This window comes from Euleptes europaea, chromosome 6, assembly GCF_029931775.1.
Source record: "Euleptes europaea isolate rEulEur1 chromosome 6, rEulEur1.hap1, whole genome shotgun sequence".
In the NCBI taxonomy this organism is placed as follows: domain Eukaryota; kingdom Metazoa; phylum Chordata; class Lepidosauria; order Squamata; family Sphaerodactylidae; genus Euleptes; species Euleptes europaea.
Genome location: NC_079317.1, coordinates 95,356,173 through 95,375,038, shown reverse-complemented (window position 1 = coordinate 95,375,038; position 18,866 = coordinate 95,356,173). Strand labels below are relative to the sequence as shown.

At 41.8% G+C, this 18,866-nt stretch overlaps 1 protein-coding gene across 1 annotated transcript; it reads left to right on the top strand.

Moving 5' to 3' along the window:
• The first annotated feature begins 3,561 nt into the window (after positions 1-3,561).
• Positions 3,562-8,764, top strand: RPLP2 (ribosomal protein lateral stalk subunit P2). Its single transcript, XM_056851584.1, has 4 exons — positions 3,562-3,684; positions 5,058-5,106; positions 8,016-8,111; positions 8,647-8,764. The coding sequence occupies exons 1-4, from the start codon at positions 3,562-3,564 to the stop codon at positions 8,721-8,723; spliced, it is 345 nt and encodes a 114-aa protein (XP_056707562.1). The 3' UTR covers positions 8,724-8,764.
• Positions 8,765-18,866: the final 10,102 nt, after the last annotated feature.

The following is an 18,866-nucleotide window of genomic DNA, read 5'->3' as shown; positions in this document are numbered from 1 at the left end:
CTTGTAATAATAATACACTGCTCCAGGGGTCCCCAACATGGTGGTCCCTTTGGGCGCCATGGTGCCCACTGACATCTTTACTGGCACCCGCCAAGTGTTTTCAGAAAGTAGGCGGGGCCAAGAAGGGCTTTTGCCCAGCAAAGTTTCTGAATGGCCATTGGAGCTTTGATTGGATGTGAAGATTTAAAAAAAAAAACATTGCTTTGGTACCACACTAGAATAAAACTGCTGATATCATACTGCCCTTGCACAAATCTATGGTGAGACCACACTTGGAATACTGTGTACAGTTCTGGTCACCACACCTAAAAAAGGATATTACAAAGCTTGAGAAGGTACAGAAAAGAGCAACCAAAATGATTAGGGGACTAGAGCAACTGTCCTATGGGGAGCAGTTAGGACGCTTAGGGCTGTTTAGCTTGGAAAGAAGGCAGCTAAGGGGAGACATGATAGAGGTGTATAAAATTACGCATGGTTTGGAGAGAGTGGACAGGGAGAAGCTTTTCTCCCTCTCCCATAATACTATAACAAGAGGTCATCTGCTAAAGCTGGAGAGCCAGAGATTCAAAAGGAAATATTTTTTCACACAACTCATAGTTAAATTGTGGAACTCCCTGCCCCAGGATTTGATGATGGCTGCCAGCTTGGAGGGCTTTAAGAGGGGAGTGGACATATTCATGGAGGAGAGGGGTATTCATGGCTATTAGTTAGAATGGATACTGGTCATGCTGCATACCTATTCTCTCTAGTATCAGAGGAGCATGCCTATTATTTTGGGTGCGGTGGAACACAGGCAGGATGGTGCTGCTGCAGTTGTCTTGTTTGTGGCTTCCTGGAGGCACCTGGTTGGCCACTGGGTGAACAGACTGCTGGACTTGATGGGCCTTTCGTCTGATCCAGCAGGGCCTTTTTTATGTTCTTATGTTCATAGCTGCAGCTGTAGTGGGCAGACATTATGGACACAGACTCTAAGGCAAATTTGATTTCATTGCCTTTCTTGGGGAAGAAACTGTCGCTGGCCACCAAGACTAGATTAATTCGTGCCATCGTATTCCCTGTTACTATGTATGGGTGTGAAAGCTGGGCAGTGAAGAAAGCTGAGAGGAAGAAAATCGATTCCTTTGAAATGTGGTGTTGGAGGAGAGGGTGACGGATCCCGTGGACCGCCAAAAAACCAAATCAATAGGTTATAGATCAAATCAAGCCTGAACTGACCCTAGAAGCTAAAATAACTAAACTGAGGCTATCGTATTTTGGTCACATTATGAGAAGACAAGAGTCACTGAAGAAGACAATCATGCTAGGAAAAGTTGAGGGCAGCAGGAAAAGAGGAAGATCCAACAAGAGATGGATGGACTCAATCAAGGTAGCCACAGCCCTTAATTTGCAGGATCTGAGCAAGGCTGTCAAAGACAGGACATTTTGGAAGACTTTCATTCATAGGGTCGCCATGAGTCGGAAGCGACTTGACGGCACTTAACACACACACAAATACAGCACTCACACTCCTTCTCCTCCCCCCATCTGACGCCCCAACGGAAGAAGCACCTTCCAACAAGGCGGCTTCTGACTGGCTGCCGCTCGCGCCCAATCCCCTCGCCCATCGTCAGAGCTTCCCAGGAAGGACCCGCGGGCCGGGAGCGCCGCCTCTTCCTTTCTGCGCTGAGGCCGAGGCGGAGAGCGCGCGTCAGGGAGGCTTCTGCCCCTCCAAGAAAAAAAAACCCGTTAAAGTACGTTGACCGTTTTTCTCCCCCCCCCCCGGTTGTAACGGCGGCTTCTTCTCCCCCCCCAACCTTTTCATTGGTTAAGACTCTGCCGCGCGAGTTTTCCTCCCGGAGGGCGGGGCTGAGCGATGCCATGTGGAGCGATATGGCGGCCGTGGGCCTGGTGGGCCGGCTCGAGCGAGGCCCGTAGGCGGTGGCGGGCTGGCCGTTGAGGCCCCTTGCGCGATGGCGAGTGGGCCCTGTGTGGCCCCTGATGAAGGGGTGGGGTGGGGTGGGGGGCCTTAAGCATTAGACAATGCGTTGAAAACGTGAATGCCCTTTTAGTAGCTTGAAAATGCAATAGAAGGCTGAAATGGCAAAACCCGCTGCGTTAATAAATCAAAAAAGAAAAACACTGAATTTGTGGGAGGCGTGGGCAACATGTTGTGTCAATGGATTTAATTTGGGAAACGTTAAGGGATGTGTTTTGATCTAATTCAAACTCGCTGAAGTAATTAAGATACCAGAGTTAAAGATTAGATTATAAGAGAACGATAAATGTGGTTTTTTTATAATGAATTAGACCTTAAATAATTCACAGTGTTAGTCTGTCTGCAGTAGTAGAAAAGGGCAAGAGTCCAGGAGCAGCTTAAAGTCTGACAAAAATATTTAGAGAGTGGCAAACCTAAGGCAAAACCTCCCATGCATCAACAGGTCATAGCCCCTGGGCAAAAATCCCCCACCTGGTGCAATTCATTTTAGCAAAAAACGTTGTTATACTCATCTGTTTTAAGAAACTTGGGAGGGGGCAAGAACCTAACCAGATTTTTTTTAAAAAAAGGAAAACACCAAGGGACAGTGCACAAGTTACCCAAACACTAATCATTTTTTTAAATAAGTAGAGCTAAGGTCTTGGCCCTGACCTGGATAGCCCAGTTTCATCAGATATTAGCTTCTAAGTGGGTTCGGCCTTGGTTAGTACTTGAATGGGAGACCACCAAGAAAGTCCAGGGTTGCTACGCAGAGGCAGGCAATGGCAAACCACCTCTGTTCATCTCTCTTGAAAACCCTACAGGGTTGCAATAAGTTGGCTACAACTTGATGGCATTTTCCACCACCAAGGTGTTTAGTGCTATATTAGCCAACATATAGTTGGGTTTGGTTGACTGTGTATAAACACATATACAGCCTCTTTTGGGGATTACCTGGGTATCATTTAGAGTGATGTGATTAAAAATCAAAATCAGGAAGCCGGTGTTTTTTCAGAGTAAATGCCATTTGTTGAGTTTCCGTCTAGACATTAGGACAAATTTTCTAACAGCGGTTCCCCAGTGGAACAGGCTTCCTCTGGAGATGGTGAGCTCTCCTTCCTTGGAGGTTTTTAAGCAGAGGCTAGATGGCCATCTGTCAGCAATGCTGATTCTATGACCTTAGGCAGTTCATGAGAGGGAGGGCATCTTGGCAAGAAGTAGGGGTCACTGGGGGTGTATGGGGGAGGTAGTTGTGAATTTCCTGCATTGTGCAGGGAGTTGGACTAGATGACCCTGGTGGTCCCTTCCAGCTCTGATTCTGTGAAGATGGTCTTAGCTTCTCATCTCCTCTGCAGGCTTCCTCTGTGAACTTGAAATGTAGGACGTGTTCACCTGAAGTACCCATAACAATATTTTTGAATGTATAAACATAACCCAAATTGTGAGGACAATCCTTTGTGTGCCCCCAGAAGGCAGGAGAAGGTCAAGCAATATGGTTGATCTTATTTTACATAGTATCTGGATAGGAAAAAACTTTCATAAATATAATTTTGAGTAAGTGTACACAAAAATGTGTTTTTCAGAAATTCTCCTTTTTCCTCCCCAGAATGCGTTACATTGCAGCTTACCTTCTTGCTGTTCTTGGAGGTAATGATTCTCCAAGCTCAAAAGATCTGAAGAAAATCCTTGACAGCGTAGGCATTGAAACAGATGATGAACGCATGAACAAGGTGAGAAAGATAAATGTATAAATGATTTTATTTGCCTTAGATTTAAATGCAGCTTTATCATTCAGAGGGAGGAACTAATTGGAATACCTTGTCCCTGTACCACTAGAAGAAAGACCAGCTTCCTTGACTTGGGTCCATCCAGGTATCAGCTATGAACAAAAAAAGAAGGCATTTTCTGTATAAATATTTGGGTGCAGGTTATTGTATCTAGACATTGCATTGTCTGCGTGTTTACTATTAGTCATCTTTCTGGTTTCAGTTTGGGAAGCCAATGACAGGCATATAATTGTGTTTTGGGTTTTTAAGTTGCCTTGGTGGTAGTTACCTGTTCGCAAAAGTCCCAAAGGGTGCATAACTTGCCAACCCTATTCTTGTACCAGAGTGTACCCAGCTTAATTCAGGTAAAGTTCGCAGAGCTGAAATGAACAAAGAGCAACATTTGGGTTTGATAGTAGCTGTCCGGTTTGCATGGAGGACATTAGTTAGAAGGCTGACTAACAAAGAGACACATGCAAACAATTAGATATATATTTTTATTTGTTACTTATAGTCAGCCTTTCTTAGTGAGACTCAAGGCAGATTACACAGTGTAAATCAAATGCAATGACAATAAACAGGAAGGGACATCCAGGAAACAAAGCAATAAGATGTGGATTGCAAAATCCAAAAAGTGGAGCGAAACCAAATTTAAGGATTAATATGGCATGTTAAATGATGCAGAAATTACGTAGTAGCAACAGACAGTATATACAATACACAGTAGTATAGTCCACAGTCCCGTTACCAAATCATCTTTCTGAAATATTTTGTTACAGTACATCTCTAATTACTAGTGTAAAAAAGGCCTCCAGAATTATTAAATTTTGCATAGTTTGCGGAAAGCCAGGAGAGTGGGAGCCTTCGTAACCTTGCTAGGCAGGCCATTCTGTAAGGTGGGAGCCACAACAGAGAAAGTATGTGTATAGACAGTTGTTGATTCTGCCCATATACAGGGTGGCACCTGCAGGAGGCCCTGCTCCAATGAACAAAGCTGTTGTGGCAGAGTATAGGGGGAGAGGGTCTGCAGATATGTGGGGAGGGGCCAGGGCTCAGTGGCAAAGCATCAGCTCTGCATGCGGAAGGTCCCATGTTCAAACCCTGGCATTTCCAGTTACAAGGTTCAAGTAGCAGGTGAGGTAAGAGACCTCCCCCTGTGACCCAGGAGAACCGCTGCCAGTCTGAGCAGACAATACTGATCTTGATGGACTAGTGATATGATTCAGTATAAGGCAGTTTCATCTGTGCTCATGTGAAGGGCTTGTGAAGAGTGGAATATCAAGCTAGTTCCCTATTGTTAGAACACTTCTCTAATACTTTCAGTTTGCTTCCTGCAGGTCATTAATGAGCTGAATGGGAAAAACATAGAAGATGTCATCGCCCAAGGTGAGTTATATATCATCATGATGACTGTGGTGACTTGGAGGTGGAAGAGCTGGAAACAAACTCGGGTTGTGGGTTTTCTCTCCAGTCTTTTGTATCTGTCCAATATGTAATCCTTAGCTTTAGAGCCATTTTGTAGAAAAGTGAATTTCTGAAGAAATGAGATTGCCATAATCAAAATAATAATGTTGCTTGCTCAGCCACCAAACAAGTGTGCCACGCACCTTTTCTTGTGGTGGCATAGTAAGGTAGATGTTTAGAGGTGCCATTGCATGACTGCTGTGGCACAGATTCAGCTTTCACCATCTTGCTATGTTGAAGTCAAGAGGCCAGTCGTTACTCACTCTGGCCATCCAGAACCTGCTCTACATATGAATAATAGTATGAGTATGTTGTGCATGAAGTGTAGTAAGTCCATCCTAATTCCCACAGGATAATTCTGTTACCTGCTGGGTTTCGCTGGTGGACCACATTAAATTGGGAAAACCTCTTAAATGGGCATTTGCTGTGTCTGTTCATAAGGAGGCTGTTCTCAACATAGGGGTGTGAAAAGGAAGCTTCAGTTTTGAAAAACAAACTTAAATGTTTAATGGGCATATTAGCAGCATAGTTCTTTTCTGCATTTCCCACCCCCCACCCAGCAATGTTACTATACCACTCCAGTCTACACCTACTTTAACAGTCTTTGGCATATCTTCTGTCAGTGATGCTCTACTACGGCCTCCTTCAGTTTTGGGATGTGACGTCACCCCATGGGTCAGGATGGCCCGGTGCTTGCACAGGGGACCTTTACCTTTTGGCAATCTAATCTAAAATGGAGAGTGTTGTTTTAATTTGAGGTTTTTAGCTAATTCATCTATTTAAGAATTATATATCCTATAGTTTTAGATACTGTATGTTTTAATTCTACCTTGTAATCGATATGACTATTTTAATGGCTTTGCCGTATTAATAAGTCTGAGTCGGCACAGGCTCTTGATTTCTTGATAAAACCGATGATGTTGCAGCCTGTTTACTTCCGATTCCTCTTCTATCTCCCCACTGGATGATATGCCCACCTGTCTTCTTCTTGGACCTATTACTCCACTCCCTGGTTCCACCTCCCTTTCTACCTTAACATGGCTATACTGAACATTTAGGTACCATATTTCAAGTGTTTCCCTCCGTTCCTTTACACTGCTTTGAAATGAGCCACTATTTCTCCCGCTGACATTGGGTTTCTTCTTTCGTCTGCATACTCCTGTACCATGGTGATTTCTTCCATTGCTTGAACATTCTCTTCAAACTCTTCTCTTGTCCCCTAATAATCTGGTTTCTGTACTCCACTGAAACAGATCCACTAAATTACCAGTAATTCCTTGGTTCTTTGAGGTTTTAGTTCAAATCTCCTTTAGACGGGGGAACTAAGGTGTTTTACTATAGCAACAGTATCAATACAATTAAAAATAAGCATATTTTGTTAAAGTTCCCCATTTCACGGTGTACATGGATCTAGTAAGGATTTGTACATTCTCAGTTTGATTCTCGTAAGTGTGTGAGACTGAAGTTAACTTTCCATTGGGTGAAAATCAGTCCATACGAACATGGGCAGAAGATTACTGAGACTAGTCTCTGGCTAAAAGATATTGGTGAGGCTTGTCATGACGGCTGGAAATTTCACTAAACTCATTGAACTCTAATGGTCCAACAGACTCTTAATTCAGGAGAAAGAAAAGTTCCATAAAAACACATGCTCCCCAAAACACTCTTTAGTGAATGCCCTAATGCAGGTCCCCTCCAGATGAAGAGACAATGTAGAAATAACTCTTGAAGTAGTTATGTAAAAAGCTGGTCCTGAATAGTTATCATTAACAGTATTAGTGAGACATTTGTGTTCTGATGACAGTTAGATCCTATGCTTCCTTTTTGCTGGTGCAAGAAGCCTTCCACTGCTGGTGGTAGAGGCTGTGCTGGTATAAAATGCAGAAAGGTTGGTTTCAACCACTTCTCCCAGAAGTGATGCATTTTGCATGGACCCTAATTCTTGCATTTGCCTTTTTGGCGATGATTGGCAGCTGTTGGAGGAAGAGGATGGCAGGAAAGAGTTGCCTCTGCTAACACCTTCTGCTGCCACTATGAAGGTTTAATTCAGTCTGTAGCTTGACACAAAGACTGGTACAGCAGTAGAGCCAGTGAAATTGGGGGCTGTGTTTAAGTTCAAAATAAGTTTCAGTGCATTTAAGTGATAGTATCAGAGCCAAGAAATTAAGCACATAACCCTTTCTTGGAATAGATATATAAGCAGTGACATGGGGTTCCTGTGGCTAGAAGAGTAAACATGTTTCAGAACCGATTCAGAATATTCTTGGAAACTAAGAACAGACATTTTGCCCCCTTTGGCTTGTTTATGAACGCTGAGGGAATCTTGGGGATCACAAGGGAAATATTGCAAGCTTCTTTGAAACTGTACACATTAATCAGTAGCAAGCCTAAATCTCCAAGGCCCTATGTTATCATACAGTTCCAGCTGTTGCTTAATTTGGCCTTCCGATGCAGATAGAAATGAATTGACATCTCAGAGGTATAAAAACAAATGGTGGCACTACAGTCCCAAAGCAAGTGTTGGTTGAAATGTTGAAATGACTTTGGACGTATATGTGATGCACAGTAGTGTGGTAGGGAATAGGCCAGTCCCAGGAGATACGCTTCTGATTTCAGGAAGTTCCTTTATATCAAATTTGTAATCTCTCCCTCACCCATTCACAGCACTCCAGGTACTCTAATACATACTCTGCCTGCAGCCAGAAGTCACAGATGTGGTTTGGAAGGTGAAACTGGGCTGGTGGAATAAACAAATCCTTTTATGGTATCTGTTGGTCTGGTTCCCTTTCACAGGCCATGGCGTGTCATGTTTCCTTCTTCCTCTCCCCTAGGTAACAGCAAGCTTGCCAGCATGCCGGTGGGTGGGGCTGTAGCAGTCTCAGCTGGGGGCCCTGCCGCTCCTGCCGCAGGTGCTGCACCTGCCGTTGGTAAGTATAACTAATTTCTTATTTGCTTCTTTATGTTCAGAGCTGGCGTTCAGAGTGCGTTCTGAATGTCAATATAGACAGCTCATCAGTGGTAATCTCTGGAGCAGTTTGATCGACAGTGGCCATCGGTTAAAACTACTTCAGACTTCAAATATATAAATTCTCTTCAGTTCTGACAATCCGTTTATTTTTTTGGTGTGGATGCTTGATACCAAGCTGATCTTCTCTCTTTTGTTTGGCCTCCTTCGTTTCGTTGGGTAATACTGGCACAGTGTATGTCTAATGGACAGCGTGGTGGGTTGCAATATACTCCATCAGGGTTTTGTTTATTTTGTTCTTGTCTAAATCATAATTATCTGAAGAAGTGAGCTGTGGCTCACGAAAGTTCATACCCTGCCAGAAATGTTAGTCTTTAAGGTGCTACTGGACTCTTGTTCTTTTCCACTCATAATTATTTGTGTAAGTGTGGTAAATGGAATGAAATTAGTCTATTTGAGAGTTGTCCCTAACTGTCTAAATATATTTGAATTTGCAGCTGAGGAGAAGAAAGAAGAAAAGAAAGAAGAGTCTGAAGAATCAGATGATGATATGGGATTTGGATTGTTTGACTAAAATTTTGTTAAGGGTTATTCTGTAATAAATCTTGGTTGAAATTCTTTTTGCCTTTCCATGACCCATACTAGGCACTAGTTTTGTTGTTTCCTTCTACATCAGATGTTCACAATCCACTGGCACTGCTTCATAAATTGCAGTTTACAACTGGGTTTGTTAAAGCTGCAGAGTTCTGTCACATTTTGAAATGGAGATACTTCCATGGAAGAAAAATCCAAATTTCACTTCATTTTTCAACACAATTAGTTGGGAGTCCATTGAAAGGTAAAGGATCCTGTGCAAGCACCGGGTCATTCCTGACCCATGGGGTGACGTCACATCCCGACGTTTCCGAGGCAGACTTTGTTTACGGGGTGGTTTGCCGGTGCCTTCCCCAGTCATCTTCCCTTTACCCCCAGCAAGCTGGGTCCTCATTTTACCGACCTCGGAAGGATGGAAGGCTGAGTCAACCTTGAGCCGGCTACCCGAAACCAACTTCCTTTGGGATCGATCTCAGGTCGTGAACAGAGCTTGGATTGCAGTACTGCAGCTTACCACCTCTGTGCCACAGGAGAGTCCATTACCACCTTAAATATTAGCAACATTCATTCCAGCTCAAGCTTTCTTGAGTCAGAGCTCACTATTGCTGAAATAAATGTCATGTGTCATTAAGGTGGTGCTACAAAAGACACATAGCTACTGCTCTGAAATTATTTTTCACCACAGTTAATAGCTAGCCTCTGAATTTTTAGGAACTGCTCTGTCATTCAAGACATTGGTTTATGGCCTGGACATTGCCCCAAAATCAGATCCCCTCACAGATGGTCAGGCTCTGTAATAAAGTTGCTGTAACCTTGCCATGGCTTTTCCATCGTGGAATGTGTATGCTAATGTTGCAGGGGAGAAAGCATAAGATGGAAATAGATATGAACTAACCATGCTATTTCATAGCTTGTGAGTTGCTTTTAGCTAGGACCATTTACGAACAAAAGCCAAAGAGATTAAAGTGCAATTCTGCAAACAATTTTACTTATGAGTGAAACTGCCAATCTTTTTACCATTTTTTAATAAAACATTTCTGGCTAAATATGCCAACCCATCCTAATTTTGAAATATGGAACATCAGCAATATTCAAACACGTTTATTTTCACCTGTTGTCACCGCAAGTAGGATTCAATACCTTTGTATAGTTACCAAGTCCAGAAACTTCATTAAATGAGAGAACCATCTGCTTCTCTGGTGCCTGTTGTGGAGGAGGATGGGATCCTTAACAGGGATGAGGACCCTGGACTCAGGCAGCTTAATACCTTCTTACAAAAAAAAGTTAGACCATTCTCTTATTTCTAAAGTAAAACAAAAAACTAAGGAGCTAAAGAGTGCCTCAGGGTCTTTCTGACCACCCATTTGGCTTCTGAGATTTCACCATATATTCACCCACACACTTTTAAGCCTGTCTTCGCTAACATGAACACATGAAGCTGCCTTATACCGAATCAGATCCTTGGTCCATCAAAGTCAGTATTGTCTACTCAGACTGGCAGCAGCTCTCCAGGGTCTCAGGCAGAGGTCTTTCACATCACCTACTTGCCTAGTCCCTTTAACGAGATGCTTGGGATTGAACCTGGGACCTTCTGTATGCCAAGCAGATGCTCTACCATTGAGCCACAGCCCCTCCCCTACCACAAGCTTAAAAAAAATCAGAATTTTGTACCCTTTATTTACATTTATCTACAGATGTGCTCCAAGTGGCTCATGACTAAACCAATTATGAAAAAACAAGGCATATTCCGTGCTTTTACTGCATGTTTGAAAAATGCATATAGCCCATCTGTCACTCTTAAGAAAAGGTATTTATGTCAGTAATGCTGAGCTCTCTCTCACCCCATTTTAATCAGATCTCCCAAATGTTTAATCAGTACTGTTGCTTGTGTATGTGCTTCATGACCCACATTTCTGAAATGCAATACTTGTACAATCTCAGGTGACGTTTACCATTGATTGCTGTATGAGGGAAAAAAAACCTGTCCAAAGTAGTCTGAGCATTGTAACAAAGCTGCTGTAGCAGAAAAATAAGAGAAAACTTAAATGGAACCATTTGGTGAAACCACCAACTTCTTAAAGCTGATTTTCAGCATGCTGTATGTTATTGTTTACTCTGAGAGCAGTGAATTCTTTATAATGGAGATGCTTCCTCAACAGATTGGATGGTGAGCTGACTTTCTCAAAAGAGGCTCCAAAATAGTAAACACTACTTTTAATACAATGGCCCTCTCTGTCCTTAACTTAGTATATAAAAATTGCTCCAGTTCTCTATCCCTTACCTGGACCACCTCAATATTTCTGAAATCTGGAAGTTCCTTGCTGCTCTGGAACACGGAGGTGGAGGTACAATTGTTTAGCGATCCTGTAGAAAGTTTGCTATAGAATTGTGCAAGCAAACACACTGGTATTTAAAACGATATAGATTCCCCCTAACAAAGCAATTTAACAAAGTACAATAATGCTATTCTTATCCTGCATGTCTGACTTACTGAACCTGTTTGTCGTTGGGCTGCTTCTGACTTCTAGCTACTATAGAAACCTGCATAATTGGTTTGACTACAGACTTTAGCAATGTAAGAAATAATGAATATGGTGGTCACAAAATTCTGCCTCCTGAGGGGAAAGATGAGAGAAGTTTTATGTGAGTACATAAACACAAAGTGGAACTGCGGGTACTTTGGTCAAACAAAGGCAAACATATAATGAACTATGGACTCCTTAGATAGTCTGCAGCATAAGAGCTGTCTCTGGACGGCAAGAAAATTTCATGTGCATCAAACAGGCTATGACAGTTTATTATCAAAAAGTTACACAGCTCTACCATTTAGTTCCAAATATTCCACCCATGAACACAGGACAGAGGCAGTGATAAAAATACCAACACAATATTTCAAGAAAATGGTTGTAAAGTGGCATTTGGAGTTAATCTTTAGGAAGGACCATGCCCCTTGCCCCCTGCTGTTTCCTTCTCAACTAAGGACATTAGAAAGTGTGTCGCAAGGAAATGCATTTTTTCTGTGTAGTGTGATAAATGATCAAATTTAATTTTTCATATATTAACTACACAGGACAAAAATCAACATCACTCCAGCACTGTTGTGTTGTTAAAACTACATAGTGGGCAACAAATGATCAGAGAACAATTCCAAAGATTTACTAAAGATTCTGTTATAAGCATACCGCAATCTACATAATACTTTTTATTAGCACCAGCGAAATAACAGTGCAAGCTTTCAAGTTCACCAGAATTCTTTGTCAAATTGGATGTTACCACAAAAATTGAGTTAAAGGAGAAAAAGGGAAATTCTTCAGCATATGAAGGTGTGTCCTGGTTAGGCTAGGGGCTGGAAATTTCCTATTACAGCTGATCTCTAGACTACAGAGATCAGTAACCCTAGAAAAAATGGTTGCTTTGGAGGGTGGGATCTATGTAACATTGAGGTTCCTCCCCAAGCTCTACCCCCAAATATCCAAGAATTTCCTAACCCAGAGTTGGCAGCCCCACCACTAGCTTTGTGGGAGACCATTGGGAGCCCCTAAAAACTGCTCTGAACTGCATATGGAAATACAACAAGATCCCAGTGTACCAAGAGGGATCTCAGTTAACAAGATGCGTTTAATAGGAAATTTATTCACTGCAGCCAGAATGTTAATAGCTGCAGCATAGAGACAGAAGAAAGCACCAGATATGGGATAAATTGATAAGGAAAGTATGGTTTACTTTAGTATTTAGAATGTAGTAGGTTTAGTATGGTTTACGTTAATGGGGGAAATACCTGTGTATAGGAATAGAGACAGATACATAACACAAGATCAGTTTGTACAAATATAGTCTCCATTACTTTTTGGAATAGAAATAAATTTTAATAATTTTATAATGTTTCATAATATTTAATACATGAGACTAAATAATACATAACATATAATACAATATCCATGAGTAAAGATTTGACAATCCAAACAATCTGAATTAGTCAAACATATTGTTTAGATTGTCAAATCTTTACTCATTTATGTTATGCATCATTATATGTTATGCATTATTTAGTCTCATGTATTGAATATTATGAAACATTATAAAACACACACACACACCTTAACTTAAATTTCACCTATTTAGGATAGGAATTCCCATGCAGAGTTGTGATAAGAGTGAATGGCATGATTTCGTTGCCATAATGGGATATTTACAGCGTGCATACAAATTATATGCAAGTTATGATAATTGTACATCAGCCAATCTCATCAGATCTTTATTTTAAATAATTGTTTAAAAACTGCTCTGAACTTTCTCTAGGAAGGGTGGGAGATAATTGTTTTAATGGATAATGGATTCTATGAGCCTAGGAAGATTTCATAGTGGCTGGGCAAAATGATGCCTTGGGGTCAGTGATTTTCAAATACTTCTAGGTCTTATTTTATGTGTTATACTTTTTGATAAGATGGGGATGATCAGGAGGAAGGCTGCCTAAATGGACTTGTTGCTGCCCCAGTGGTGTCCCTTGGAAGGCACAGCTGGATTTTTTATTTTTCAAAGTATAGAGGAAGGAAAAGATCTGTGTTTTCCACATGGGCAGACATGTGAGGTTTTCCTGTTGCTGCTGCCGCTCCCATTACAACACAATAGCAACAGGTCTCCCACATGACAGGTTTTCCCTGCCCAGGACTCCCCAGCAGCTGCTGTTCCCACTCCCTACCAGTTCCCACCCCCCCTTTCTTTAAAACATCGCATTGATATAATGTCATAATAATATGTGCAACAGGATCTTGAATCCCTAGCTTTCATGTTTCTTTAAAAAGTGAGTCTTTCTCAGCCCTTCTGTTGGGGAAATATGCCTTTCCCCTTATATCTCTGCAACTGAAGGTGCTAGAGACTTTTTATAAAAACTAATGAAAGCTGGGAATTCAGGGAACCTGTTACACGTATTGTTATAAAGTTTGATTGATATAATGATATTCAGTTGCCAATTAAAAATGGGAAGGAAATGTCTGCCGTGTGGGTGGAAGTGGGAAAATTGGAAGTTTCCAGCTTACACTACAGCCATCCAGGCCTTGCAGTGTTCTTTACCAAAACTTCAGAACAAAGCAGACTGGGGGAAAGGAGGTGCACCCGTACACCAGTGGGAGGAGGGAAGTGGGAGGGGAGGGGAACCCTTGTGGAAATGGCCATCATTCCAAGAGACTTTTAAAGTGAATCTTTGTTCTTCTCTTTCTGCATTCACTATGTGGGTTCCAGGATATCCATTTGGCTCTTTTATACAGTTCAGATATTCTTGCATATGAATGATTATTTGCCTACAAAACATCATTAGCTGAGGTACCAGTGGGCCAGCAGCTGCCACCAAGAGACACTCATTCCATTCTTTGTGAATTATTTATAGGCGAATCCTGTATAGTTTACTAAGTAGTTTACTAAGAGCTCCCATGCAGTTTAAATCAAACAGAAGGATACCTCAGCTTCCATTCGAGACAACATTTGCAAACCCTAGGTAAGAGGGAACCTGGTTACCATTAACAATGGTTAGAATTCATTGGTACACATGGGAAGATGATCTATGGCTACAGTGAAGGGGAGACACCCCCCCCAAACACACACCAGGTCCTGATTTGCACATAGTGTAGTTTGCATTATATTTAAACTTGGCCAGCGTAGGGGTAGGTAGTGCTTTCAAAAAAAGGTCAAACAACAGTGCAGCAAAGGAAATTGCCTCATCATCAACATGTATTGCTCTGCTACTGGTGAAGAGAAGTACAAAACTCCTGGCTTATAGGACAACAAACCAAAGCAAAACAGTCCTTTCTGAACTCTCATAAGCACTTAGCAGGCATGGAATGCCTTTTCAAAACAACACATTTCTGCAAGTTTAGCAGATTCATAGCGTGCATACTTCAAATTTTCCTGACCAATTTGATGGAGCTAAAAATAAGGCAACCCTCAGTAAATATCTGCCAACATGGTCTCTGATCACATCCAGGTTAGATTACTGTAGCATGCTTTACCTGGGGCTGCCTCTGAAGACCCATTTTTTCAGTTGGCTCAGCATGCAGCAGCAAGATTATCAGACAGCTTGGGAGTTCTAACTGTGAGCTACCTGTCAGAGTGGCACGTGTCTTGCCACCTTTAAAAGAACTCCGGAGACTGCCAGTTTGTTTCTAGGCATGATTCACAGAGCTTGTTCTTACTTGCAAAGCTCTACGTAGCCTGGGTGTGTGGGACTGACTGCTCCCATACCATCCTGCCACCAGTCAGTCTTTGACAGAGGCTCTGCTCTGTGGTCCCCTGAATTCAGGATATGTGATAGGTGGCGATCACGGACAGGGACTTTTCTGTAGTAGCACCTCAAATATACTGTTCTTCTTATACGCTCACACTTTTAGCTGACTTTACCCTTTAATATGTTTAATGATTAGGGTTGCCAGGTCCCTCTTGGCAACCGGCGGGATATTTTAGGGGCGGAGCCTCAGGGGGCGGGGTTTGGGGAGGGACTTCAATGCCATAGAGTCCAATTACCAAAGCAGCCATTTTCTCCAGGTGAATTGATCTCTATTGGCTGGAGATCAGTTGTAATAGCAGGAGATCTCCAGCTAGTACCTGGAGGTTAGCAAAAAAAAAAACAGCTTCAAACTGCAAAACAGTACAAGTTTGTATTAACAACACATAAACATGCACCATACATATGGTACACCAAACATACAAGCGCACAAGATCCTTAAGGGATATGTTGGTACACAATACCCACCCAAAAATTACTGGCTCTCATCTACCAAATGGCAACTTTAAATGCGGCTCCTGTCAGAGTTGTAGGTTTATGCTGACAGTAAAAGATATTACCAACCCTGTCACAGGAAAGAATTTCTCTATCCGCAGCTTTAACAATTGTGACTCACGTAACCTTATTTACTGTATTATGTGTGCATGTAAATTTTGGTACATTGGAAAAAACCCCAGACCTATTAAATATCGCATCAGCGAACATAGGTCTAGGTTAAGAAATAAGGTTTTAGAGGCTCCCTTAACTTCTCATTTCCTGGAGAGCAATCATTCTGATGAAGATCTGTCATTTTTTGTGCTGTGGCGTTATACCAGCACACATAAATATGAGAAAGCAAACATTGATCTAATTTTGCAGCGCCAAGAATCTAAATACATACATTTTTTTGACACATTGTACCCAAAAGGATTAAATACTGCACTAGGCTTGGCATGCTTTTTGTAATACGGTATTTTGTGACTTTGTTAATACAATAATGCACCTGTAACTTTAATTTTCTAACAGCTGTAGTGACTTACATTGTCATGTGACTAAAGCCCTTAAAAAATGGGGCTTAGCATCTTTAATTTGCCAACGCATAAGCAGTGTGAATACAGCTAGTGTGTGAGTATATGATTGTATATATGACTTTGTTGATTCTTGATTTATGCCGTCCTGTACTGCATGTTTATTTTTGCCTTATATTTAGTGAGCCCCTGAGGAAGGCTGGGATAAGCCGAAACAGAAAGTGAACCGGACTTCTGTAGAACTGACTATTTACCTTACCTCTTGGAGAAAAGGAGCCCTGTGGCGCAGAGTGTTAAGCTGCAGTACTGCAGTCAAAAGCTTTGCTCACAACCTGAGTTCGATCCCGACGGAAGTTGGTTTCAGGTAGCCGGCTCAAGGTTGACTCAGCCTTCCATCCTTCCGAGGTCGGTAAAATGAGGACCCAGCTTGCTGGGGATAAAAGGAAGACGACTGGGGAAGGCACTGGCAAACCACCCCGCAAACAAAGTCTGCCTTGGAAATGTCAGGATGTGACATCAACCCATGGGTCTGGAATGACCCGGTGCTTGCACAGGGGACCTTTACCTTTTACTTGGAGAAAAAAAGATGCTCTCAAGCCCAGGACTGTAGATATTCCCTGTGGTGGCTTTAATTGTATATAGTATTTACTTGGTTGGACATTGTCCATGTTTGGTGTACCATATGTATGGTGCATGTGTAAGTGTTGTTAATACAAACTTGTACTGTTTTGCAGTTTGAAGCTGTTTTTTTTTTTTGCTAATTAATTCACAGCTTGCTAATTTTTGTGTGCCAGTACCTGGAGGCTGGCAACCCTATTAATGATGCCTATTTAGGATAAGTGCATGGGGCGAGTTTTGATGATAGCTGCAATGTTAAGCTTTGTTAAGCCACTACCTTAACATAGCAGCAATAATCAAAACTCACCCTCCAGTGATTCCACAAAACAGCACTATGTACAACACAGTAAACACGGCTGACAATCTCAATTCAAAAACAGCGTTATTACAGAACAGGACACGACGCCATTTCTAGTTACCAGCTTATTTCCAGGATCATGTATTGTTAGGATTTATCCAAACAATTGGTAAACATACTGTACTTCCCAACTTCATTTTAGGCCAAGGATGGCCAACTGGCAGCTCTACCCCCAAAAGCCATTTTGTGTGTCTGCCAATGGCTACACCAAATTTTAATCAAGGCATGGTAAAAGGTTTGCCCAGCTTCACTCCTAAGGAAAAGGGGGAGGGGAGAGAATTACAAGAAAGAAACAGAGCTCTTCTATACTTTTAAAATCACACCTCTTGTTTGGCTTTTGTATGCAATGATCTGGCAGTGTCAGAGCACATATCATAACTGAGAAGTCCTTATTACAAGATGGCAGCTACTTACAATGGAATCTAACCAACAATGAGGAGACCAGCTTGTGAAGCAAAATAACCCCTATAGCCATTGTCTGGAGAATAGAAGAGCATCCCAAAATGCAGAAGCTTCGCATTCTGCAATAGTCCCACTTGTCCATTTAAAAAGCAATGGTCACAGTCCAGAAAACAATGTAACTAACTCCATATACACCCAGGGCTCAGTGGTAGAGCATCTACCTGGCATGCAGAAGGTCCCAGGTTCAACCCCCAGAATCTCCAGTTAAAGGGACTAGGCAAGTAGGTGATGTGAAAGACTTCTGCCTGAGACCCTGGAGAGCTGCCACCAGTCTGAATAGACAATACTGACTTTGATGGACCAAGGGTCTGATTCAGTATAAGGCAGCTTCACGTGTTCATACGTCGCACCTGGTAGCAAACACAGGTGATTAGTGATGCTACTGCTCCAATTAATGCTGCTCCAATTAATGCTCCAACTAATGGCTGTTAATTCACTATTAGCTGACTCCTACTTGTGGAATTACTTAACATAATAAGCTTTAAGAAATTTCAAGTCATTATATCTTTCTTCAAAATTACACATGAATGATGAATAGTGGCCCACCACTCTTCCACAGACTTCAAAAAAGTTAGTAGAAGCAACTGGTTCCCACTCCATTGCAGCCACTTCCATGAAGGCAATTTCTTCATATGCATGAAAGTTACAGACCTTGAGTTCACCCCACCAGTCTTTAAGAAACAGGCACCCCCGAGCGAAACTGAAGTGCAGCCTTAAAGGTAAATCCTGGATTGTTCCCGAAGAAGTGGTCCATTCAGTGCAAGCCTATTATTTTAACTCACTTTGCCTCAGTCAGTCATCTAATTATACCAGTTGGGGAAAAGGTGAAGAAATAGTTTGTAATTATTTATGAAAAACAGCATGTAGTGTCACGGTCTCTGACATAATTATGGTATTTTGTGAACATGTGCAGAATTAATTCCATATAAAGCCTGAACATATCATGCAAACTGAACTATAAAACTATACAAGTTTGTGTAATGAAAAGCCTGTGAAAAGCAAATGTCCTTAGAACAGGCTGATAGAATTCTCTCAAGGTCAGCTCTTCCAGAGCTAACTATCTTTCACTATCTGCTAAATGTTAAATGTCAGCTGCCAGCTGAATCTTGAAGGCAAAACAGCTTTGCCCTCCTCAGTCTACTGAATGTACTAAGAGTGTATTAATAGCTTAAAATTTGCTTTTTATAACTAAAGGCATTAAAGATTCCAGCAGTCCTATCAAGGATATGAATAATATGCTTCCTTGCTTTCTGTAACCTTGCTCAAGGCTATGTGTTACTGACTGATGGTCGCAAAGTGACAATGTAAGCAATAATTGTGTTTTATGAGTTATATAGTTAAATATTGTGCTACAGATTTCTAAGTAGTCTCATTTAATGCGTATTGTCCTAATGAAGAGAATGG

Excerpts from the sequence above, each read along its gene's own strand:
- RPLP2 (XM_056851584.1), top strand. The coding sequence starts at position 3,562 with ATGCGTTACATTGCAGCTTACCTTCTTGCTGTTCTTGGAGGTAATGAT. Across the intron at positions 5,107-8,015 it reads AGAAGATGTCATCGCCCAAG|GTAACAGCAAGCTTGCCAGC; the intron begins GTGAGTTATATA and ends CCTCTCCCCTAG. Across the intron at positions 8,112-8,646 it reads AGGTGCTGCACCTGCCGTTG|CTGAGGAGAAGAAAGAAGAA; the intron begins GTAAGTATAACT and ends TTGAATTTGCAG.